This window comes from Pygocentrus nattereri, chromosome 14 (assembly GCF_015220715.1).
Source record: "Pygocentrus nattereri isolate fPygNat1 chromosome 14, fPygNat1.pri, whole genome shotgun sequence".
Taxonomy (NCBI): Eukaryota; Metazoa; Chordata; class Actinopteri; order Characiformes; family Serrasalmidae; genus Pygocentrus; species Pygocentrus nattereri.
This window is the reverse complement of record NC_051224.1, coordinates 35,916,375-35,942,533: the sequence shown is the minus strand read 5'-3', so window position 1 is coordinate 35,942,533 and position 26,159 is coordinate 35,916,375. Positions and strand designations below refer to the sequence as shown.

The window sequence follows — 26,159 nt, the reverse complement described above, 5'->3', positions numbered from 1 at the left end:
CTGCACAGCTGCACTGTAAAACAAATAGCCTTTCGGACAAAAACATGATTGGTCACTTCGTATGTCAGTTAAACGGCCTCTTCTTGTCAAAGCTGGTGGTTCTTGTGGTCACTCCCACACTTGGCCATGGCTGTTTCCATCTGCTAGCTAGGTCTCCTCCAGTCACTACCAGGCGGGTAGGGTGGAGGCTTGCACATGCTTCTCCTGCGACACATGAATCTCCTCCACATTTTTTTGAACTGCTGCTAACTAAATGTCATTGGACAGCTCAACACGCTTGGAGGAGAATGCTGATTGCTTATTCTGTTTCGCCAGCTAATAGATGCTGAGTGATCGTTGGGGGAGGGAGGACCATCCCACCCTCCCAGAGACAGCAACACAGACACTACCCATCCAGGTAGGAACCGGCAATCCCCCAACGACAGGACTAACACTTAGATGCTGTGGCTTAACAATACATGACAAAACAATACATAACAACAATAAATCATGTATCACTGTTTTAATTCAGTCATTAAAAGGAAACACATCTTGAGCTTTCTTGTCCTTAAATATTGTATGAGGATCCTTGTACATTCAAAAACACACAACCATGGCTAAGTTTCTTCTTTAGTACATATAAAACCAGAAAAAAAACAGACAAATCAGATAACTTAAGATAATAGTTGATGATCCTCATAGCTGGACTAGTTCTACAGTTACAGACCGTAGTCCATCTGTTTCTCTGATACTTTGTTAGTGTTACACTGTTAGACATTAAGGTTCTATGCAGGTACATCCTTAATTTATCAAGGTACGAAACAATGTAAATGTTCCCTCAAAGGTACAACAGTGGTTTTAAGGTCCAACTGTGTACCTTAAATAGTTTTTCCCGGTGAAAAGTACCGATTTGTACGTTTTCATAGCCTAATGTTTTAAAACAGAACAGTAAAATAAAAAGCCTGGGGATGAGACGGGGTGCGTGGAGTCAGTACAGCTTAGAAAATAAAGTTTCAGTGGAACAATTATGTTCCATGACTGAAGGTACTAAGATGTATGCTTGAGGGTCCCACCCCAGTGATAAGAGGGGCAATGCCCCAGTAATAGTTTAGCACCTTTATTTCAGAGAGTGTAAACAAATGTATTTCTCTTTTTCAGATCTTTATAAGCATCCATCACAGACATCAGGAGGTCAGATTCATCTCAGATGACTGCGCTTAGAACACACACACACACACACACGCACACACACACACACACACACACACACACACACACACACACACACACTACATGTAAATAAGGCCACATTATTTGGAAGTGCTGTGATTATGATGTAACAGCTGCATCACTCAAACCTGTTTCAACACTAAAAGCAAATCATTGATGTTTTTGGGTTTTTCATCTTCAAGGCATTACTAAATACAGTAATATAGTTTCTTGCATAATAACCACAGGTGTTCCAATTAATGTGACCTCATTTTCATGTACAAAAAACAAAAACAGCGAACTGTACTTCACGATTTCATAAAGACTTGACGTCCTCATGACACCAAAATGCCGAAAGTTCCATGAAAGATTCGCACCTCTGATAAACACACATTCATACCCACATAAGAAACACACTCGACACAAGGTGATCAGCGCCTGTTGACCTAGTTCACACTCAGAGCATGCAGGGAAAAAAACCTGTGTGTTTAATCACTTTCACTTTGACAGAATTCAGGTTGCACAATCTGAAAGATTGCACCAAGTGCGCTGAGTGGAAAAACAAGAGATCAGGAGAGATAAGAGGGCTGTGACAGTGACTTATTGGTTTATGTTTGTGAATTAGATTCTTTCGACTTTCAAGCACTCTTAAAATGAAGCTTAAGTAAAAAAAAAAAAAAAAAAAAAAAACATTTCATTGACCCATTTCTTCATTCAAATACAGTCACTCAGCCAAGACGTGTGTGGCATCTGAAGGTAACTACTTTAGTTTTAGGACTGGGACTACAGGACCAAAGAATACGCTACATACCTTCACATATGCGTAAATGATTGCATTACATGAGATGCTGGAAGTGATCTCCGTTTTCGAAAGGTTAGAAGGTTAGAAAGATTAGAAAGGTTAAACGTCGCAACAGCTACCTCATCACTCCGACACGCGGACATCCCAGCTTGTTTAAAGCTCCATATACTGAGGAGCACATTGCAAGTTGTTTTGTTCAGATTGCTTCGTCGGAGAGAGAGTTATTACAGAATATTCGGGGCCTCTTTCGAGTGAATCTCCCTGTTTAAGGCTTATGTAGCTAATAAGTCATGGAAGGTTGTTATTATCACCAATTAGCATTCATCTACGTGCATGACTAAAGCATTCATAAGCTGTTAAGTAATGTCTAATAGACTTTATCACATGATTTCTGACACTGTATGACATACTGTTGCCTATAAACGTGGAAAAAATGGATCACATAGCTAAAAAATCGGAGTGCAACTCCTGAAGCCTCCTTTTGTTAATATTATACATTAGACTTTCAGACAAGTGTGTGATGATTTAGATATGCCATTAGCACCATGCTAACTGCTCTGTACGAACCATTCCAGAGCTGGTTTATGACGCCTCTTCTTATTTCCACTGTTATATCAAAAACATGACTGCAAAACAGCAGACGGCGCCCGCGAGCGAGTCCTCAGTGAATGGGGGTGAATGGAACTAAACGGCTAAAAACGAAAGGTTAAAACTAAGTTTCTAATCACTCGCCCAGACCTTTCCTTTAATTTTAGAAAGTAGAAGCAAGTATGGTAACACTTTACTGTAGGGTGCTGTAGGGACTACATGACACCTACATAAGCCGGTCATGACGACTGACATAACCATACATAACTGCTTATAAATGCTTATTCCAATAGGCATTATCTGTCATAAAGGCTACTTTGGCTAACTTTGTTCAAAATTGGTAAATGTTACCTTTAGATAGACACTTATTGGAATAAGCATTTATAAACATTTATGAAAGGTTATGGCAGTTGTCATGACAAGCTTAAGTATGTGTCATTTAGCCTTATGAACAGCACCCAACAGTAAAGTGATACTGCAAGTATTTCACTAAAAAAGCAAAGAAAACTTACCTGTGTGTTTCTTTTTCCTTTCAGCAGTGGAACTCTAGCTTTACTGTGTGCTGAGTGCTGAGGTGGCATTTTAAACTCCTATAGCTCGAGTTCAAAAGCCCTCGAAAATATAACAGCAGCATTAAAATGTTTTATGCTATTCAGTGTTCAGGAAATGTTTAAGAATTTTTAAACTATGATTTTTGCTGAAGTGCTACATATTAACCCATTCATTGTGGGTTTGCTCAGGAGCGCCCTCTAGTGTTTGAGAAACCTGGAAGGCATTACAGAGTGATAATTCTTCTCTCTCCAAGTTCTGTGGGACCAAATTAGTTCAAACTGCAGTTCAACGGTAAGAAAAAAAACATTTAAATACATTGTGTATTGAAACTTTATAGATTTACAAGGTTCATCTTATGATCTGTTTGAAATGAAGGCATTAACTGAGACAGTAATAAGCAAAATATACATAAAAATCACCATTTGGGGAGTTGGCAGGGTGTGAAAAATCAATCAAAGGACCTGAAAGGCAGAGCTGGAAACGTATAGGAAGCTAGAACAGTAGTAGGAGGAGCTTCAAGCATGGTGCCCCTCCCAAAGTTTAGTTGTTTCAAAACTCATGTGTGAAAAGGACTCGTGTCTTGGTTTTTGGAATGATGGCCTGAGAAAATAATTGAAATGGCAAAACCATCACTTGGAAAACAACTCCCGAATTCCTGAAATGGAAGAGCCTTTAAGAACCTGAAGAAAAAGATGATGACAGAACCACAGAGGCTTTACAGCATCTTCCTTTGCCAGACTGAGCGAGTTGAGTGTAAAGACAGGTTCGATCAAGCTGACAGTGTGACGCTGTTTGAGTCTTGAAACCCCTGGTGGACGTTAACCCCGGTACCTTCAAGTTAAAACCCCAGATGTGTTCCTTACAAAGACGATTCGTCTGATATGACCTTAGTGAGAGCAAGCGTGTGACTCAGCATTGACAAAAATGCTCTCAATCAAAATTCCATTCTGCTATTAGTAAAATAATTGATGCATTAAAACCTCCATTAAAGCAAATTAAAGCCAGCTCCCACCGGCTGTCCATAGCCTTTATCTGTAGTATGGAGGGATCTATTCAGCTGAATAAACACGGCTGCTGCTGCTGGATTACGTGCAGTAAAGTGCAGTAACGCTGCTCATTCATGTCAGAGCCAAGATCAGTGCTACAAGAATTAGCATGTGCAGAACCATAAGCAATATTCTAAACAGTGTCTAAATAGTGTTTGGGGCATACATTTTTCTGAGAGAGTGAGAGAGAGAGAGAGTGAGAGAGAGAGAGAGAGAGAGAGAGAGGTGTGTGTGTGTGTGTGTGTGTGTGTGTGTGTGTGGATATAATACAAGAAAAATGCAGGATATGGTCCCTTTAAAATGTAAACATTATGTAAATGATGTAAAGCTTCCCATTAACATATTAACGTAAGGCACATTTCAGCTGCTCTGTATTGAAAAATGTCATACTGAGTCAGATTATGATTTCTGTGAATTGTTACACCCTTAATGACAACCAACATAACTGATTGTGACAGACAGCCCTAAATACGCCCAAATGACGCTGTGCTAAAAAATGCAAATAAAAGTTCCATGAAGAGGCACTAAATGCCTGTAGCAGTTATAGTTTGACATTGTCTGTCTCTTATTGACACACTGCAGCGCTCACACTGGGCCAGAGGGCACCTGAGTGACCGTGTTTATAATGCAAATAATAACAGGAGAAGTGCATGGAAGCGTGTGTGTGTTCTGCGGAGGAGAGATGGGACGTGACTCTACAGGCTCAGACACCACGCCAGGTTGACACACATGTAACCTCACTGACAAAGCTTACTCAGCAGTGACATTTAACGGGGAATTCGGAGCTCAGCGGTGTTAGACATGACACAACCGACACTCATTAGACTGCATTAAATATCCGATTTACACGGCCTCCTCTTTACCTGATGATGTGTCTGTGTTAGCCAACAGGGGGGGCTGCTGCTCTCCACGAGCCACTTCTACCACTTGCTTACCTAGTTTCAGAGAATACTGCGACCAGAAGCTAGGAAGTGTCAAGTGAGTCCACAACACCGCCACAAATGTTGGTAGGGATTAAAAGCAGGGGTGGATTTAATGGACTTGAATGATACCAGGTGATAGGTAGACTCTCTGATCTGTAAATGCAGAGTCTACTTGAATGTAGCTTCCATGCGATCAACAAATATCGCATCGTTTTTTTTCTCATTTTCACTTTTCATCCATCCACGTATGTTGATAGCAGCCATCTATGTCTTACCAGATCTGGAGCTGCTGATGTTAATGCTCTGGCTATTGGCCTATGGCCAAGGTCTTTTTTCTGTCGCCACAGGACTCTTTTAACTGCCAAAACATTTAATATGAATACAAATTATGGGCTTATAAAACCACTGAATCTTTCATGGTAAACGTATCCCTGCCTCATGCCTGCCTAAGATACTAGACTTAGTGACTTTTGAGACCCTTTTCAGCAACTTAGCAACTTTATTTCTAAAAAGCAACGAGTGACAAATGTCGCGAGAGGGAAAGCAAGAAGTATAAATCTCAGTAGGGTTAGAAAGCACTACTGGCATCTGTCTATACATTGTTCATTTCTGTTTAAACTATTTTGCTCAGTAAAAGTCTCTTAGATTGACTTCAGTTGTTAAATATGTTTCTTATTTAAAATGATAGGACATCCAAAATAGCATGCCATTGTTAATCGACAAAAGGTTTACTTAAGCATCCAAAATGGTTTCATATGAAAAAAGGTATAAACAAATACACGATACCATGAGTAAACTTAATTATACTTAATTATTAAACTTAAATATGCCCACACTTTACTGCTATAACCCAGTTAGCCTAATGTAATGCGTATTTTTAGAGGTGGAATGTTTTGAAAGTTCTTCTTTTGCAAAATCTTTTCTGTTATGTTAGGAGCCGTTAGGAGAACGAGGCTGTTTATAATAGGCTGGAGTAAAAAGGAAACAACACACAGTTGCGTTTACTGCTTACTGGTTTGGATAACAGCATCTACTAAATATATAAAGTACTGTGCAAAAGTCAGAGACCGTGCTTCATATATTTAATTACCAGGCAAAGTGACCATTAAGTAGAGTTTTCCATTTTTCAGCATCAGGAAACAAATAAATCATAGGTGTCCAGTTTTTGCCTTATTATTATTTTTTCCCAGAACACTTGCTTTCAGTCTTTCTGCAACTCTGCAGGGATATTTTCCCACATCTCTGAAGTTCGTCTTAGAAGTTGGTTGCCTTTTCTGCTTACCCTGATGCGTGTAATCCCAAACAGTCCATTGTTCTCAGAACACCAGCATCTTTCCGTTTGATTTCTTTTTTATTTATTTATTTTATTTTCATAGGCGAAGGATGGGCAGAAACACCTGGCGATGTTTTCAGTTCTGAAGCAGCTTGATTTTCTCCTCTCTCTCAAAGATGAAAGCTTTAAGTGCTGTTTATCTGAAGGGGACATTTTTGGTGTCCACCAGGTCTTGCAGGTGGTTGTTAGGAGCCTCATTTTCTCTGAATCTTTTGTTTTAAACTCCAGTTTTGGGAGTTTCTCCAGTTTTTTCACGTATTTTCCTTTGACTTTCATTATGCAAGTGGATTATTTTATATCTAATCTCATCAGAAATACCTCCTAAAAATGAATAAATTGTACTTAATGGCCATTTTAACTGAAAATTAAGTAAAGAGAGCGTGGTCTCTGACTTCTGCACTACTTTTATAAAAAAGTGCATCAAAGTAGTGAATCAAAATACATTTTAAAAAAATTGAAATGAATGTAGATAACAATGGAAGCTTATGGTCCACCAATTAGCATGATGCTAGCAGCATGCCTAAACCATCTCTCGCAGTTGTTATTATTAAGTGCCATGAAGAACATATGGATAGCGTTTTCTTCGGTTGTGTCTATCCATGAGCTGATCTTAGTAACGCTGTCACCTCTGGGGTCATTTGCTGATTCCATCATCCTAGATTGCTGCTGTCCAATATAGGGATTAGGTTTCGTCTGGTACCTTTGCGAAAGCCTTTCTGCCATGGGAGAAAGTCCAGGCAAGGTAGCACTCTGCTTCTCCAATGCATGCCTGCCCTGTCAAGGCACCATGCCATGAGAAGACTTGAGTTGTAAAGTACTGCGCTTGTGGTTTCTGGCACAGTATGAGAGGCGAAACGTAAGCATGGACTATATATGAGGTGAAGGGGAAAACTGTCTAACTTCAGCCAAACCATCACATTATCATTTGAAGAGCTTCCAGTCAGTAGAAAGTTTAATGTTCAGAGCTGCTGGAGTTTTTAAACACTTCAATGTCGCTGCTGGCCTGAGAACAGTCCACCAAACAAAAATATCCAGCCAACAGCGTCCTGTGGACAGCGTCCTGTGACCACCGAGGTAGGACTAGAGGATGACCAACACAAACGGTGCAGCAACAGATGATAGCAGGTGGACTGACAAGGTAGGAGTGTCTAATATAGTGGACAGTGAGTGGTCACAGGGTTTAAAAACTCCAGCAGCACTGCTGTGTCTGATCCACTCAGCCCAGAGCAACACACACTAACACACAACCACCACGTCAGTGTTACTGCAGCACTGAGAATGATCCACCATCCAAATAGTACCTGCTCTGTGAGGGTCCATGGGGGTCCTGACCACTGAAGAGCAGAGTAAAAGGAATCTACCAAAGTACGCAGAGAAACAGATGGACTACAGTCTGTAACTGTAGAACTACAAAGTGCAGCTATACAGTAAGTGGAGCTGATCAAATGGACAATGACCATAGAAATTCCTGCTGCCTGCCCACACAGCTGCTTCCAGGACAGATTTGTGATGATATTCCTGCTTTCACCAAGCTTTTTCTGCACTTCTGTATTTGGATGATTTGTATTACTGTGTGTACTGAGTGCGCTGGCATTTTCTACCATAAAGAGATTAGACTGGCATTCAGAACAGATGGTTCTCTCTCTCTCTCTCTCTCTCTCTCTCTCTCTCTCTCTCTCTCTCTCTCTCTCTCTCTCTCTCTCTCTCCATTTCTCCACCCTCTTTATTTCTCCGAGAACAGATTGTGGGTTTGTAATTATTATGTTTCAGGTGCAGGAATGCGGCCCCTCGCCGCTCAGGAGCATTAGCCTTGTTAGCAATTTTAGCACAGTTAGCGCTGATATAGCACACCAGCCGTGGTCTAAGGCATGACCTGGACCACACACCCGCTTCCTCACGCAGTTTATACCATCTTGGTTTACGACATATTTTCAGGTTCAATATGATTTCCAGTCACACTTTACTTGGATGGTCCCCTATAGAGACACTACAGATTCTTAAATAATTAATAGACTTTCTGGTGATGTTCAGTTGATTATCAACAACATTAGGTTTAGAGTTAGGAGTAAGTATAGGTTTCGCCTTGAGGGTAGGGTTAGGTTTAGTGTTAGGAATAGATTTAATAAAGTCATTCATACTTCAGTCGCATTTAATGGGAATTTAGTTGAATGTTACTTATAGACAGCCTGAGCATTTGTAAAGCATCTACAGTGCACCGTCCAAATAAAGCACTACCTCATTTTCAGTTTTGCTGGCAACGTTTAATTCAATGTCTTACATTTTATGTATTTAAAATGTATTGATTTGACACATACTACACAGGTTGGTCTGGCTTAACAGCTACAAATTTCATGTCAAAGCAGGCGATTGAAAAGCAGCACGTCCTCATGCAAAACACTGATGTTCTAAGATCTCAGATTGTATTTGTCTCCAGTAGAACGTTCTGTTAACAACCAGGTTCTGCAATAACAGTTTAATATAAATGATTAAACACAGCTCGCAGCCAACGGCCTCTATTCCACCTCTTCGTTTCAACCCATCATAACAAATCGTCGGAAGAATCAGACACTGGTCAGTCTGGAGGAAGTTTCAGTAGATGAGCTGGTTCTTATCTTCGAGTCTGACGCTATAGCGGAGAGTTAGTTATGTGTTGGTACGCACAAGAATTTTGGATGCCCGCCAAAATCGAGGCCATGTCATTATCTGCGTCCGTCATGTTATCACTGCCATTTCCTTCTGAAGAGTGAATCATGAGGGCTCTGAAGCTGCAGCCTGACTCATACCATATATAATGCATTAACCTGCAGATAATGACAGAGGATACGAGGCTTGCGTCAATGCAGAAAATTCCTGTTAGCACAAGATTTCAGTGTACTACCCACTTAAAGGCAGCGCTGAAATGTTTCTGCTCTCGTTAAACACAGTTTATTCAAGATTAAACAGCTGAGGCAGCGGCGGTTCCGAGCCCGTTCCTGGGGCCTCTTCGTGGTGTGCATTTTTGTGCTTTACTCAAACTAATAAACTTGATTCAGCTCATCAGCTAATAAACCTACAACACTGAACACTTATTTCTAGTATGAAGAAAAACATTACAGTGCAGATTAAATCTGCTCCACTGTGACTGGCCTGGCCTTTAGCATCTGACTCACCAGATCGGGGCAGTCGTGGGCTGGAGGTTAGGGAGCTGGCCCTGTGACCAGAAGGTTGCTGGTTCGATCCTCAGCACCGACAGTCCATGACTGAGGTGTCCACGTAAAGTGACTCACATCTAATAGGTCGCCTTCTGAGATTCAGCCATTGACAAACCACTACAACAGATTTGCTAACTTGTGCCACATTGTGCAATGAAGAAGAACAGGCGGTCTACAGACAGTCAGCTCTCTGAAGACAAAAAAAACACCGTATTTATTTATACCTCGCAATTCAAACAAAGTCGGCATACACGGACGCCGGTGCCGCAAATGTGGACTTCTTTGCCTCCGTGCAGGAGTGGTGGTTTGATTGCGTGTGGTTTGAGGAATCGTTCGTGAGGCTACTCGGACTGTGAGACATGTCACCAAAATCCATCCAACCATCCGACTCCTCAGTCGCAGCTTGTTTGGGCAATTCATCGGGCATCGTTTGTCCTCTCACACTGCACGGTAAACGACGGCTGATGGAACAAAAATTCCTGAAATTCAGTCGGCTCCAACCAATTTGGGCTAAAAAACAGGCTTAAATCTCACAGTGTACGCCTGGCTTAATGGAGTGTAGGGTCTCCAGAACAACTGTTGGACAACTGTTATTCATTGCTAACCACAATTTTGTTTTAGTGGCTGTGGTGGCGATGAGGAAACACTGTGCTTCATGCTGTTTTCCTTCTGCTCGCTCACAGTTCCTGCAGGTGTTGTGAAACAGAGTAGCGCTTGCCAGTAAAGTAATGAGGCCTGCAGCAAAACTGCAGAGTAAGTGTGTGTGTGTGTGTGTGTGTTATGCAAACACTGGACAACCTCCTACTCAAACAAGCACCTGCATTATCATGAGCCTTAAAATGGATGCCTTCACATGAACTGCCCTGAGTATAACCAATCACACCACTCCATTAGCACGGCTAGCCTTTGACCTGACCAGAGATTAATCGATATGAATGGCAAACATCACTTAAAATCATTTTGCTAGCTACAAGGCTATTGCAGCTGACGAATAATGAACCTTAAACCACTTTCAAGAGTAACATGTCAACAGGGCATTGGCCCTTCAGTCAAATTCGGCTTTGCGCATTTTGAAAAACATTAAAAATAAACCCCAACCAAAAAAAACACGAAAAGCACACCAAACATGTCTCACTATTACTGTACTACATTAAAACCAGACTCATGTCTACTAGGGATTACTAAAGAGTCCAGAACAGTTTGAGGAGAGTGTGTGATGATTTAGACATGCAGCGCAAGGTGATCAGATTTATGAAATCAAAACCAAGAACTTTTCCAGTTTGGCGGTCAGCATATTAAAATATCCAATTTTTTTATCTATGGAATAAAAATGTGGGACACTTGGAGTTTCCTATATTTTGACGTGGTAACTGTTGTACTGTAAGTAACTTTGGTGAAGGCCAACTGGTAAAATTGGGTACTAAGTAACTTTGTAAACTGTGATGGGAAATCGTGAGTGAAGCTGTGGTAAACTATGGAACACTCAATAAAGAAAATGATCAAATTATGAAGATTCAATACAGATTCAATACAGTAACTCCTGCCTGCATGCGCACAATGCGAGGAGAGAAAGATTAAAACGCTGCTGCCAGAGGAGCCGCTGACTGAGGTCGACAACAGTGTTACTCAGAGCAGCGTGCAAGGGGAAAAAATACAATATTCCTATAAAAGATAAAGGGGACTGCACGTAAAGCCCACAGCAGCGATGGGTAGCCCTATCTACAGCACCCAGGCAGCAGTTGGGGGTTAGGTGTCTTGCTCAAGGGCACCTCAGTCATGTACTGTCGGCTCTGGGGATCGAACTGGCAACCTTCCCGGTCACAGGGCCAGTTCCCTAAACACCAGCCCACAACTGCCCCTATGTATGAGGGATCATTCTGCCTTGCCCCCCCCCCCCCCTCCTCTCCTGTGTGTGTGTCACTCATTCAACTCTCAGTGCACATCGTAATGCACAGATCTGATTGGCTGAGTAGCGTCACGTGTGATATTTACAACACGTGATTGGTCTGTGAGTTTTCCCGGCCGCTAAAATCACCGTAAAGGCTAGAAAAGTTACACTGATTAAAATAAGACCACCCCGTCAAAATTAAATAATTCTCCAGAGTTTATCGGTTATACGTCCAGATCCGCAAAGGACAGCATCTGGGTCCGGACTCGGATCGTAGTCCGCCTATTAATGATCCCTGCTCTAAGCTAAATGGACGAAATTAAAGAGATTTTCAAAAGTCATGGCTATCGCACCCTGTGGTCAACAAAATGGTTTCAAACTCGATGTTACAACATTTATTTTTCCTCCAAAAGTCATTGGATTGTCTGATTTGTGAGGTCGTTAAGGAGTTAAAATATGAACTTCGCTATGCACAAGACAAAAATACCCCGAACAAAGCAGAATGCTTTATTCAGTGTGGTAGTTAAGTTGCTTTGGCAGCAGTTACATCAGGAGTAGCTGGATATAATAGTGTTAAAGTAAAGTAGTGGACCTACTTTCATGCAACATCATTTCACTGCATGGCTTACTATTAGCATGGATGTACTAATGTTAACGCTTGTGTGGTGTTCAGGTCTGTGGGACCCATTTGTAAGCTTTACCATGTGAATAAATTATGTGATTTATTATTATATCAACCCCAGATTCCTTGGCCTTTGCTCATTTTCTGTGAAGAACACATAAAATAACTCATTTTCAGGGTCTTCACTCTGTTCACCCCCCACATGTTTATATTACACATGTGGTGTTGGGTGAACCTGCGGGGAATAAAAATGTGGAGGTGCTGTGTCCTTCACTCTGTTCTCCTCCTACATGGCCTGCTGTTAGTGTGTGTGTGTGTGTGTGTGTGTGTGTGTGTGTGTGTGTGTGTGTGTGTGTGTGTGTGTGTGTGTGTGTGTGTGTGTGTGTGAGGGTGGACAACATGGACAGGCTGCTGACTGGCCACAGCTGCTAAAGGAGAACCCTACACTGGCCAATTAAACATCTGATATTTTTACAGAAATTGTTATGGCTGTAGTGATTTTTAAAAACAATAATGTGGCGGGTCCACCAGACCACTGAGTAACACACACATTAACACCACACAAGGGTTAACAACCTCGTAAATCAGAAGATCAAGTGACATTCAGTGGAATGATGGATATAGGACAAAAGCTATCAGATTTGGAACATATTTTGTGCACCACAGGCCACGATAGCAGCAATTTTGAAAATCCCTTTCATTTTTGCCACAAAGAAATTCAGTTTAGATCTGAAGTTCCCAATATGGCCGTGACACACATGTTCAGACGTCTGTGTCTATTCTTATGGTTCTGAATTCTGTGATTCCTTAACCTGAAATGTTTTTGACCATAGGCGGTTCTTCTATGGCGTCTCTGGCAAGAAGCCTTTTGGGAATATTCATGTTTAAGAGGGTAATCACAACGTTGCAATCCTCTACAGACTTTAGTATCAATCAACTGCAAGTATAAAATATGATATAAACTTTCTATCTATAAACGTTTTTAAACACATGCTGACCCAGCTCTTCTTCTGAAATCAATGGAATTAAAAGGGAGTTTGTCCCTCCTTTACTGAAGTAACAGCCTTTCCTCACCTGTGAAGGTTACACTACATTTTGGAACACTGCTGTGGGAATCTGATTGCATTCAGCCACAAGAGCACTGGTGAGATCAGCTACTGCTGTTGGATGATTAGTTCATCACTCCAACTGATCACTCCAATTCATCCCCTAAGTGTCGGATGGAGCTCCACAGCTGTTGTGCTGAAAGATTAGATCTGAAATTCACTTACAGTTGAGAAATAAAATAAACCTAAACTAATTAAATGGAAAAAAGGAGAGGGTGAAAATGTGCCTTACACTACCATATTCATGTTTCTATTTTCTACTCCTCAGCTAACGCTTGGCATTGGACATGGTCAGTGTAGTTTGTGTAGCTACTTCAGGGCGTCCCATTCTTTTGGTCAGTTCCTTTCTGTGGAGATCATACAAGCTGCGTGAGCAATTGGTGGAGCTTGAAACAGCTGAATTCACTCATCAGGTCTGTCTTAACCCTTGTTAATTTGCAGGCAAAACCATAGGTAACCTGTAGTCGTCAAAACTTCAGAACAGTTTAAGCTAGACTTGATAGACATAGCAGGACATTCAGCAGACCTGCCCCTATCTAGCTAGGCTGACGTCATCAAGCTGTGACATCAGCATCAGTGAGTAATTCAGCATGGAAAATCACCCAAAATCCTGATATTATTGCTCTGCTTTTTGGCCTTCATATTCCAACATACAGCTACGTGATTCACACATCAGATCACTCATCAGACTCTGGCCTCACCATCCAGAGTGATTTCATCCACCTGTGACCATCCATCAGCCAGCAATCCAGCTCCAAAATTACTCACAACCCACTCTCTACTGTTATACTACATCTCTGCTTTTGCCTTCATATTAGGGAGCAGTAAGGAGCTGGAGGTTAGGGAACCAGCCTCGTGAACAGAAGGTCGCAAGTTGACTGAGGTGTCCTTGAGCAAGACACCTAACCCCCAACTGCTCCCCGGGCGCTGCGGATTGGGCTGCCCACCGCTCCGGGCAAGTGTGCTCACTGCCCCCTAGTGTGTGTGTGCTCACTACAGTGTATGTGGTGTTTCACTTCACCGTTGGGTTAAATGAGAGGGTGAAATTTCCCCGTTGTGGGACTAATAAGGGTCACTTAATTAATAATATTATAAACAAAGGGTTAAAAGCAGTGGTATGGTTCACACATCAGAACACTCAGAGGAACCTGCCATCACTAACCAGAGTGAGAGAAACCAGCTCTAACATCCCACAACCCAGAAATACAGCACAAACACACAGCCAGATCACTGTAAAACCTGCTACTGGCTCTCAGCTTTAGCCTTCATATGGCAACAAAAGGGTTAATGCTGGAAACATGTTTATTGCTAACCTCGAGACGCAAGCAGCTGATATTTGTTCATTCAAAACAACGCTCATTTCGGTCATGTCCCATATCGCGCCTGTAAAATACACCATGATTTATATCACTCTGATATTGTTACTTATTTACCTGGACTGCTAAGCGAGTGTCATAGAGCAGTAACTAGTAAAACACCTCCAGAGAGAACAAACAGATCAGGATGTTTGGGAATGGTATGGTGTAGATCACAGTGTTCACACAAAAATCAAATCTCCACCTTTACCCCAAATATAGTCCATCAACCAAGACATGTTGGGTGTCTGAAGTTTGCTTGTTTAGTTTTATTACGGGAAATATGAGGCTAATTAATTAAGATTAAAGATTAAATGACCCTTATTAGTCCCACAACGGGGAAATTTCACCTCTGCATTTAACCCATCTGGGCAGTGAAACACCACATACACACTAGGGGGCAGTGAGCACACTTGCCCAATCCGCAGCACCCGGGGAGCAGTTGGGGGTTAGGTGTCTTGCTCAAGGACACCTCAGTCATGTGCTGTCGGCTCTGGGGATCGAACTGGCGACCTTCCGGTCACGAGGCTGGATCCCTAACCTCCAGCCCACAACTGCCCCTATGCCCCCTAACTGTCAATGCAGATGACAAATAATATAATATATATATACACTATAATACATACGAGCGCGAACTCATTCAGAGCACAGTTCAGTTTGATAAGAGCTTATTGTTGATTTTGTTTCATCAGAATAACGATAAAGCATAACTGATGTAGAAATTAGATTCCTTTTAATTACAATATAATTATATTGATATTCTTTACTTATTAAAGAAAAGCAACAGCAGCATTACGAAATCATCTTATTTACAGATAAAAGTAGATGAAGTGGCAGAAATAGCCAGCATCCAATATTTGTTATCTACACTCACTGAACACTTTATTAGGGACACCTCCTTGTTTCTACACACACTGTCCATCTTATCAGCTCCACTTACTGTATAGCTGCACTTTGTAGTTCTACAGTTACAGACTGTAGTCCATCTGTTTCTCTGATACTTTGTTAGCCTTTTTTACCCTGTTCTTCAGTGGTCAGGACCTCCACAGGACCACCATAGAGCAAGTATTATATGGGTGGTGGATCATTCTCAGCACTGCTGTAGCACTGACTTGGTGGTGGCTTTGTATGTTGCACTGGTACGAGTGGATCAGACACAGCATAATAAAGTATGCAGAGAAACGGATGGACTACAGTCTGTAACTGTAGAACTACAAAGTGCAGCTATACAGTAAGTGGAGCTGATAAAATGAGCGTAGAAGCAAGAAGGTGTTCCTAATAAAGTGTTTGGTGAGTGTAGATTAGCCTCTAACTAAAGAAGCAAACTTCAGACCCGTAACATTCAAAACTCCATTTCTGATACCAACAAATCAAAATTACAGCTTAACCAATGACTATGAGGTGTTGTTTGCTTATGCTTTCGACCTCAGAACTGCTGGATCACCTTCCTTGCGTCAAATACATGAGAAATTGCCTTATTAATAGAAAAGAATCAGCCTCAAGATTTGGAGGCAAGTGTCTGGCTTAGGCATGCAGTTTCCTCCATGCTGCTTGGTAGGACTACACACTGCTTGTTAGCTACAATAGCCTCAGAGCTCCAGTGTAAAACTAGAGAAGCAAACTTCAGACAGCAAACATGTCTTGGCTGATCATGCAGTTTCCACCATGCTGGTTGGTAGATAACAAACTTCCATTACTTGGTAGCTACATTACCTCGTAGCTCCATACCAAAAAAAATGACAAAAGCAAACTTCAGACACCAAACATTTTAAATTCCATTTTTCATACCAACCAATCAAAATGACTAGTAACCATAACTATGAGGCGTTTGCCAAGTCTTTCAGCCAAAGAACCCTTAGATCACCTTCTTCAGGCTAACAAACCGCATTATTAACAGAACCGAATAGCTGGAACTGTAGAACTAATCCATTTTTCATCAACCTCAACAGCTTAAAGCAAGTGTCTGATTAAGGCCACCAGCCTCTTTCAACCTCAGAACTCTTAGATCACCTTCTTTACATCAAACAAACATGAAAATTGCATTAGTAACAGAAACGAATAGCTAAAACGTCAGAATAGCCCATTTTTGCATTAGCCTTAGGAGTTTAAAGCAAGTGTCTGATTTAGGCATTTGGTCTCTACCAGGCCAACTGGAGGAATATGCCGGTGTAGTGGGAAGAAAACCTTGTACCTTCATTTTTTGCAATTTTTCAGTTTTTGAAATAATTTGAAGACACTTGCTGGCTTTTACATTGTGTGTAAATTTCAAGAAGAATGGACCAAAAGAAACGACCCAGAACGACATGGAAAGACGTCTGGTTCCATTGACTTATATTAGAAGTAAAGTTTTTTCCTTCTCCTGTAAAGTTCCCGTTTTGGAGATACGAGGTTTTCTTCTGTCAACAGTGATATACTTCCACGTTAGCTGCATTAACCTTGTAGCTCGATTGTGAAAGCTAGAGAAGCAAACGTCAGACAACAAACATGTCGTGGCTGATCGACGGCGTATGGGGTAAGAGGCTGGGGGTGGATGGGGGTAAACTGGGTACATTACACTTTGGCCAAGCCGTTGCTTTAAGCAGTGCTCTGCGTCAGTTTGTCCTCTTTCTTTCTCGTCTCTGACTCTTCCTTCCTGAGCCGAATTTGAGGAATATTCTCTGAATGAGATCAGTGTGTATGCACACAGGGTAGAGCGCGCTGCCAGAGGAAGAAAGAGAGAAAGAGAGACTACATGACCCAACATGTGTGTGTGAGTGCAGCGGGGTGTGTGTGACAGTGACTTTGGCAGCTCGTACATTCCACTCAAATCATTGCGTACAGTGTTTGCAGAGGGGTTATAAAGCTGAACAGATTACAGAGGACAAAGACACGCAGCTTTCCTTAACGTGAGGCCGCAGCGTAACCGCCCCAGAGTGAATAGTCAATGCGAGCAGCTAAGCTGTGAGAAAGGAAGTGGAGCGTTGGTTTACAAAAGACCACAACAAAGACGCAGGGATGTTGCAGTCGAAGTTATGCTGAAGTCTCGGTTTAAGACGAGGTGGCCAGTGAGGTGGTTAGTTCCTCAGACGCTCTATTATAAGCAGTGCTGGTGGTATGATTGGGCCCAGGGGGCCCACGCCCACCCACTTTTGTCACTGGCCCTTCAGAAAAATGATTCGGTACAGTAAATACAGTAACGTGGTGCCTTAATTCGATTTTTCATTAGATTTACGATACATTTTCCTATAGAGTTGAAGGACGAAGAGGGTGAAAACATGCCTTACATTAACATGTTTCTGTTTTCGATTTATTAGAGCAATCAACATTATAAAAGTACAATATTTGACACATTTTGTGCTTTACAGTGCCCCAACCTAACGTGCTGCCACAGGCTAATAGGCTTGTCACAATAACTACAACACAAAACTTTACATCTTTACAAAATAACAGTTTAAACTTACTTTCTGACTATGTGGCACATTCACACTTTTTTTGATGCCAACTGAAGATTCTTTGGACTGATAACTGACCGCTATTAGTCAGCGATTAATTGTTAATCGACAAAGTAAAGTCATGGACACGACCTACGAAAACGTCAAACACCGCACTTCATTTTCATTAACCAGGCTTTAGGCTTTATTCAATGAAAAAATGGATGTTAACGTGAAAGATCTGCCAGTAATGTAATGCAGTCTACTGACTTCAATTTAACACATATTATCAGCCCAAGTTAACCAACATTTGGTGGGGTCCGCGAGTCTGAGACGCATGACAAAAATGCCTCTGTTTTACATTCAGTTCTAACTTATTGCAAAGCTTTTCATCGCAAATGAGAATATCAGCACAGCAATTTGAGTGAAATGTAGAATATTCGAACATGAATTTAAGAATTTCTGTATCGGGTCTGTGTTTTATTATTTAATAAAAAAAAGATTTATTATTTATTTGTGACTTTTTAGCCTTTATTCATCCACGTTGCAGTATGAATACCACAGTCTTCTGAATACGTTTCAATGGAAGGAATAAGGCTTAAAAAAATCTGACCTTTTGTACAAAGGCCTATTGACCAGGGTATATTTTGGTTTTTCCATCTGAATTTATGTGACCAAATCGTAAGGCAAATTATTCAGTAATGGTATGAAATAGATTTTTTTTTTTTAAGTTCCCTTTAAATGAACAGAACGTGTGTTTTATGATCTCCACATATCACTACAAAGCCCAAAATCTCAGATGCTCTTTGTGTTGTTTTATTAAAGTGATGTTTCCAGAGCAGATCACTGAAGAGACGCCGTCTGTTTATAGTTTAGAGCCCAGATTTGGAGAAAAACGGCTCGACTTTCAGTAGAAAAACAAAGTTCAGCTTCTTTTATTATAAGGGTTTAAAATTCCATCACCGTCTATTAGACTGGAGAGAAGAGCTACAGCCTCACACGACGCCCAGCTTCTGAATGGAGCTTATGAAATATGAACGTTATGAAGAACATGACCAAGTGTGTTTTGGAACCACTGGTGGTCTCGAGGTGTTGAAGAGGTTAAAACGCTCAATTTCTCAAATATGCTTTAATTTAAATACTCATCTAGAAATGTTGCAGAATTTTGAATATTACTTCTTTGTCTTATTAGTCATAACATACACATTTTTCAAGATTCTAAAAAATTCAGTTTTTTTTTTCCAGGTTTCATTGAACAAAATATCAGATTTTCAATGAGGTCTCATACTTTCAGACTTTACTGTATACGGCTTAAGGGAGGCCAGAAGGTTCATATTGCTGCCGTCGGGACAAAACCTCATATCTCCATTTTTCAGTTTTTGACATAATTTGAAAATATCTGTTACCCTTTACAGAGTGTGTAAATTTCATGAAGAATGGACTAAAAGAAACGACCCAAAATTACTTGGAAAAAATTCTGGTTCCATTGACTTACATTGAAAGTAAAGGATGTTTTTTCCTTCTCCTGTAAAGTTGTCATATGAGGAGGTACGAGGTTTTGTTCTGACAGCAGCGTTGAACCTTTTTGTTATGAGACCAACTGCACAGGTTAACGGTCTGCTAAAAGGCACATTTGTAGGATACAGCTTAACGCAACACTAAACTGAAGCAACATGCTTTTAAAGAAAGAGTCAGGTGTAGCCTACTTTAGCATGGTGTTATGTGGTTACCATGGTATAGAGGGTATAGGTGGTATACCATGTCCACCTAAGCACAGGTCAGCCTTCCACTCCAACATGTGATGATTTGACTTCATCATATCACTGTGATTTGTAGCTACTTAAAACCTGTAAACCACATTTAGAAAGGTTTAATCTCGTTATTATTGCCTCTGGCACGGCCAGAGTAGAGTAGGGCCGACTCCAGAAAACAGGACTTCTGCATCACTAGGTAGGCTACTGTAATTAACAAACGCCTGGATCTTGGAATTTAAGGGGTTAAATCCGAGAGCATCGGATTTCTCATCTCGTTGCATTTGTCCTCTGTTTCTATGTCATCGCTTAGCGTGTACTTCTTTGTACCATATTGTTTCATGTAGCCCCACGAGCCAAATTTGATTTGGCCCACTCATGAATTTGTTGTGCCTATTCAAAATGTGAGCCCTGTTGCCGCTACTGATTAGAAGCAAAAATAAACTGACCAGGATTATTAAAACTGCTGGCGTTCAATTAAAAAAAACCTTTGGGCCACCTGTATAATATGGTACATGTCCACAACACGAGGGATGTGGGATATGGACAAAATACTCGCATTGCTGCTGCAATCCTGCCTTCGCAAAATGGAAATGAGCCCCTTAACCAATCCCAATGCTGTTTACCGCATGCTGTGGGCATTTCCACCAATCATATCGTTGCACAGATCAAAACCTCTATTTTTTTTTCATTTGTTTTTAAACATAATGTGAAAACGACAGCTGCACTTTACATCATATGAACATTTTACAGATTCTAGATTACAAATGCAATATACCAGAAACCCGCTGGTGAACCAATAATGTGACATGGTTAAAAATGTCTTTATTTGGACCGAAATAATTAATGTACGTTGGATTATACGAATACTTCATGAACACAATACAGAACATTGTTAATGACCAATATGCAATAAGGATTAACGAATGATTGTGCCGGCTGAAGCCAAAGGCGTTTCTCCACCTATGGAGAATAAAGCTGCATTCAGTTCAACCCTCTGTTGACCCACTGACTCAAAACTAGGCTCACGTTACAGCCGACATGAGCGTTAGGAATGGAAACATTCGTCTGTGGATCCAGAAACAGAGCAATATCAAGATGGTAGAGAACTGGATGGAACTTGCCATACAGTTGGTTATCTTTTTTGGAGTTGTTGTTATGGGGTTGCATGACACACCCATCTAACTGCTAAAGGGGAACTCCATAGATTTATCAAAAATTCCAAATACTTAAATGAGATCAAAACAGGTTTGGCGGTTTGGCGTGAAACGCTCCCTTTTAACAATTCAGAACTGCTCACAGTGGTTGTGATAAGAACCAGACGTCTGAAGAGTTTAATGCCTTTTAACGTTCCCTCACAGAAAGTTATTACATGATGATATTTTTGCGATATGGTGAAGTTCTGGCTTAAAATGTATTTCAATCCATCTTATTTTCATCCATTCATGATGGAGGTGCTGCAAGGCCCCAAAATGGTCCCAAAAGAAAGCTTATTTTTTCACTGTTTTACAACCATCGTGGCAACCCCCTGGTTCCCATCACCACCACTGCAAAGACATCTGCTCTACGGTGACCCATTTCCCAGCAAACCGCTCTGAACTACTCTGTTTACCTCTCAAGGACTGTTATACAGAACCTGTGAAACCTGGTGGAATCCCCCTCTTGATGGCATCCGGCAGTAAACAGCTAAACCGAATAAGACAACCTGGATAACTGGCTTTTCTGTCTGTTTATCATCCTGGAATTCAGATCGGAGTGGAGGACTGCCAGGCTCTGCCTTAAATCACTGTGATCTGGTTGCAGTAGTTTTGGTATAGACTAACTAATCTGGGCTGAGTCATGACTATAGAGCCCTGGTCCATGCAGTGCAGAGGACACAGTTATACTGGCTACCTGTTGGTCAGTATTAAACCCATTTACTCCTATCCAGGGATAACTTGACCTTCCTACTGTAATGCACTCTCACTCCCTCATGTTCTCACCTGAAGTTGATGATTTCCTCATGTTCCACAGCAAAAACACTCCTCCAGCAGGAATACAGACCTTCTCCGTGTGAAAACAAACTGTAGTCAGGACAGAAGAGTAACAGTAAACCGTGTCCCACGCACGTTTAGTCCTCACGTGTGTTCAGGTTTGTCACCGCCCCCCTCAAAACGACCCGAGTCCGGCGATGGGGCTCAATAATCGGTTTCCAGACCACTTTTTCAGCTTAGTATTTCTTAAAATCCGTCTGGAAGGAGCAGAATATAGTCGCCCGGGGGCAATACGAGCACACCTGAAGGCTGGCTCCGCCTCAGTGAGAGAGCAGTACACACCTGACTTTACCCTCACGTCAAGCTCTGAGGCGGGTCCTGAAGGCTGGTCTACTGTATGCTAACATAAACAGGGCAAGGCAGCGTTTACCTCAGAGGGTTTACAGTCCTGACCAAATCTGAGCTCCATTCACTCTGTTACGTGTACCAACGTTACTGAAGCACGTTTTATGAATTTGTAGACTACATTATTAGTACTTTCGACTGAAAATCCTTTTAATTATACAACATTTATGATCAGATTAAAGCTCCTGAAGGTTAACGTTACTCTGCTGTTTGCTAAACTGGGTAAGGCAGCAGACAGTTTACAGTTTACAGCACAGTTTGTGAGTATTAAGTATTTCTCAACCACTAAACGATGTAGATAATTGATAGTTTTAGTATATTTACCAGGAAAGGAATAAACTTTGTCCTCACTCACTTCAAACTCTGAGGCGGTTCGTGAAGGCTAATCTACTGTATGCTAACATAAACTGGGTAAGACAACATTTACCTCAGAGGCTTTGCAGTTAAATTCAGGCAGTTGCGTGTACCAACGTTACTTAAGCACGTTTGATTAATTTTTAGACTACATTATTATTGTTTTCGAATGATAATCCTTTTAATTATACTCAACAACATTTATGAGAAAATCTAACTTTATTCTTTCCTCAGATTGGCTAACTGGGTAAGACAAAACTTTACAGCACTGTTTGTTTGTGTGTTGAGTATTTCTAAACCAAACGATGTGGATAATTAATATTTTTAGTATTTATGAGGAAAGGATTAAACTTTGTTTTCATTTAACTGAGCTGGTTCCTGAAGGCTGGTCTACTGTATGTAACATAAACTGCGTAAACAGCATTTACCTCAGAGGCTTTTACAGTCCTGACCAAATGAGCTCCATTCACTCAGTTATGTATACTTAAGCACAGGTTTTGGTTATCTGTAGACTATATTATGAGTGTATTTAAATGATAATCATTTTAATTATACTCTGTCAGAATATTTCTGAGGAAAGTAATCTGTTTTTTCCTCAGGTCAAACTCCCGAAGGCTACTCTGCTGTATGCTAATACATACTGGGTAAGACATGATTTATCTCAGGGAGTTTGCAGTTGACTCCATTCACTTAGTTTTGTTATTTTCAAATTATACTTTTACTTCTATACTTAAGAAAAGAATCTGCTTTTTTCTCAGTTTTCATTTAGTCATTAACATTTTGGTTCTGAATTCGATTGCTGCTCCTGGACTGCTGTGTATTTGAATGGCATAGATCCTTTTACTTATCGCTGTTGTCAGAAGAAAACCTCATATCTCCATTTTTGTCATTTTTCAGTTTTTGACATAATTTGAAAATACGCATTACCCTTTACGTTGTATGTACATTTTATGATGAATGGACCAAAAGAAGCGGCCCAAAATGACTTGGAAGAAAGTCTGGTTCCATCGACTCACATTAAAAGTAGAATAGGTTTTACCCTTCTCTTGTAAAGTTACCATTCTTGAGATATGAGATTTTCATCTGACAACAGCGATATACTCAAGTTTGCTAATTAGGAAAATAATCAATGTTACCCTCCCCCCAAACCCCCAAACTGGTTCCTCAATGTTTCCATCCATTAACTATTATGTACGTATGTTTGCTATTGAGTGTTTCTAAATGATGTAAGGTAATGTAAGTGATATCTGATAATATTATTAGTATTTATGATAAAAGGAATAAAATACAGGAGGCTGAGCTGGAGGTGGCGGAGATGAAGATGCTGAGATTTTCGTTGGGAGTGACAAGGATGGACAAGATTAGAAATGAGCAGATGAGAGGGACAGTGAAGGTGGAGCAGTTTGGAGATAAAGTCAGAGAGGCCAGGTTGAGATGGTTTGGACATGTGTTGAGGAGGAATAGTGGATATATTGGTCAAAGAATGTTGGAGATGGAGCTGCTATGTAGAAGGAGAAGAGGTAGACCTCAGAGAAGGTTTATGGATGATGGTGGACATGGAGATGGTTAGTGTAAAAGTAGAAGAGGCAGTAGACAGGGCAAGATGGAGGCAGATGATCCACTGTGGCGACCCCTAAAGGGAGCAGCCGAAAGAAGAAGAAGATTGATGATAAAAGGAATACACTTTGTCTTCACCTTCCTCAAACTCTGAGGTGGCTCCTGAAGACTTTTGTACTGTATGCTAACATAAACTGAGACAGCACTTACCTCAGAGGGCTTAGAGTTATGACCAAATGTGGGCGCTCCCTTCACTCAGTTATGTGTCCTTAAACACAGTTTTTGATGGATGTGTAGACTACATTTGGGGAATTTTCAAAAGATAACCCTTTTAATTATAATCACCAACATTTATGAGGAAAATAATCGACTGTTCTCTCAGGTCAGACTCCTGAAGGACGCCGTACTGTATGCTGACATACAGTAGGTAAGACTGCAGTTACCTCAGGGAGTTTACAATTGACTCCACTTAAAATCCACTACTTCTTAAAAGCCATATTTCAATCAAAATACAGTTTTTGCAGAGTTTTGAATATACTGCATGAGTACCCAAAGCTGTAGTCCCTGAAATGTCACCAAAAAGGAGATGCTATGTGGTTTAAAAGAGAACTGAGGTTTGTTGCTACTGTCGGACAGTGATTGTGATAATCATGTATAGTCATTAGGCAAAGGGATAAACTTTGCAACTGCTGTTAAGAGCAGTACTTTTTATATAGTGGTGAATTTGGGCATACCCAGGCTCTGAGATGTAGGCCTGCAGTTCGCCCAATAGGTGGTGCTGTTGTAAACAGGAATAATGGCACTTAGATGAGAGCCTTTCTTTATCAGAGCTAACTATTCGAACAGCTGTTTATCTACTGACTCTTCAATTAACTACAAACTGTTATATTATTATGAGGAATTATTAAATGCAGGCTCATATTAAAATAAAAATGCCGTATAATATAATAAAGGGCGGGTGGCCACAGCTAGACTTCAACAGCAGTGTAATTTATGCAGTAGTAAGCAGTTACATGATTGTACAAGATGTAGTTCACCTCATTGTACTCAGGTATACACATTGTATACTTAGGCTTTGAGTCAGATATGTATTGTTACTATTACTATTAATATTGTTATTGCCATTCTTATTATTGTTGTTGCTGTTGCAGAGAGAAGTAAACACTAAATACTTATTTCAATGTTACAACTATGGCTGGGCGATATGGCAAAACTGTCATATCACAATACCTAAAGACGTTTCCTTGATATATGATACATATCACAATATTTTAGACGGTAGAGCTACATTTAAAACTACAGTGATTGAGTACAATGGTTCTGTATTTGATTCCTTTAAGTCCATTTTTATTAGGTTTGTATTCATTTCACTGAATTCCACTTTAATTATGTTCTCTTTACTATGAAGCATGCAGCTGGGCAGTGTTCTTTAGATGCAGACAATATCCACACTATACTTCCAGAAGCATTTCGTATATCACATTAACAGAATTCATCATGATAACAATAAAGTAGTGTCATATTGCCCACCCCTGTTGACAACCAAGGAATGGCGACAAATGATGCACACCGAAGCCATTAAACTTCCTTCATTGCTGTGTTGATGTGGTGCCTTTAGTGCCATGGTGAACTTATGAACTGCTTATGGGGTGACTCATTTAGCGTCTGAGTCTGATTATCAGATTACAAAAGTGCTTGTGAGTGTGTTTATTATTGCCATTACTTGATATCCGCAGTTATCAGATTATTTTTTCCGTACACTGTGTCTGCTCTGTCCCACAACAAGATTGATAACTCATGACTATTTACTGATGCTGTTCAAAAAAGGAAGAACAAGAATCGAAAGTATTCTTAACCATAAAATAGAAAGGATAAACAAATACAAACTTAAAGCCCTCCTTTTCCTTCTGAGCCACTTTTGATATATGTGTGGAGCAGCTGCTTAGAATTAAACAGGCTGTTTTAGTTTCTGTGCCTTTAAGACTGACGTAGGGAAATGAGCTGTGTTCTGACTGGCTGTCATGTTAATGTTTAGAACAGCAGTGTTGGCTTCGAGATATTTCTGGCTTTAAATTCTAGAAGTTAGGATTTGACTTTGTTAAGTCCTTTAATATG

The 26,159-nt window shown here is 40.7% G+C and overlaps 1 protein-coding gene across 1 annotated transcript in view; it reads right to left on the bottom strand.

Moving 5' to 3' along the window:
- Positions 1–22,035, bottom strand: part of sept9a (septin 9a) — a 156,345-nt gene extending 134,310 nt beyond the window's left edge. The window contains exon 1 of the mRNA XM_017683789.2: positions 21,738–22,035. Within this exon, the coding sequence (XP_017539278.1) occupies positions 21,738–21,759 (22 nt within the window). The 5' untranslated portion in view covers positions 21,760–22,035. The remainder of the gene's footprint in view (positions 1–21,737) is intronic.
- Between the last annotated feature and the right edge of the window lie 4,124 nt (positions 22,036–26,159).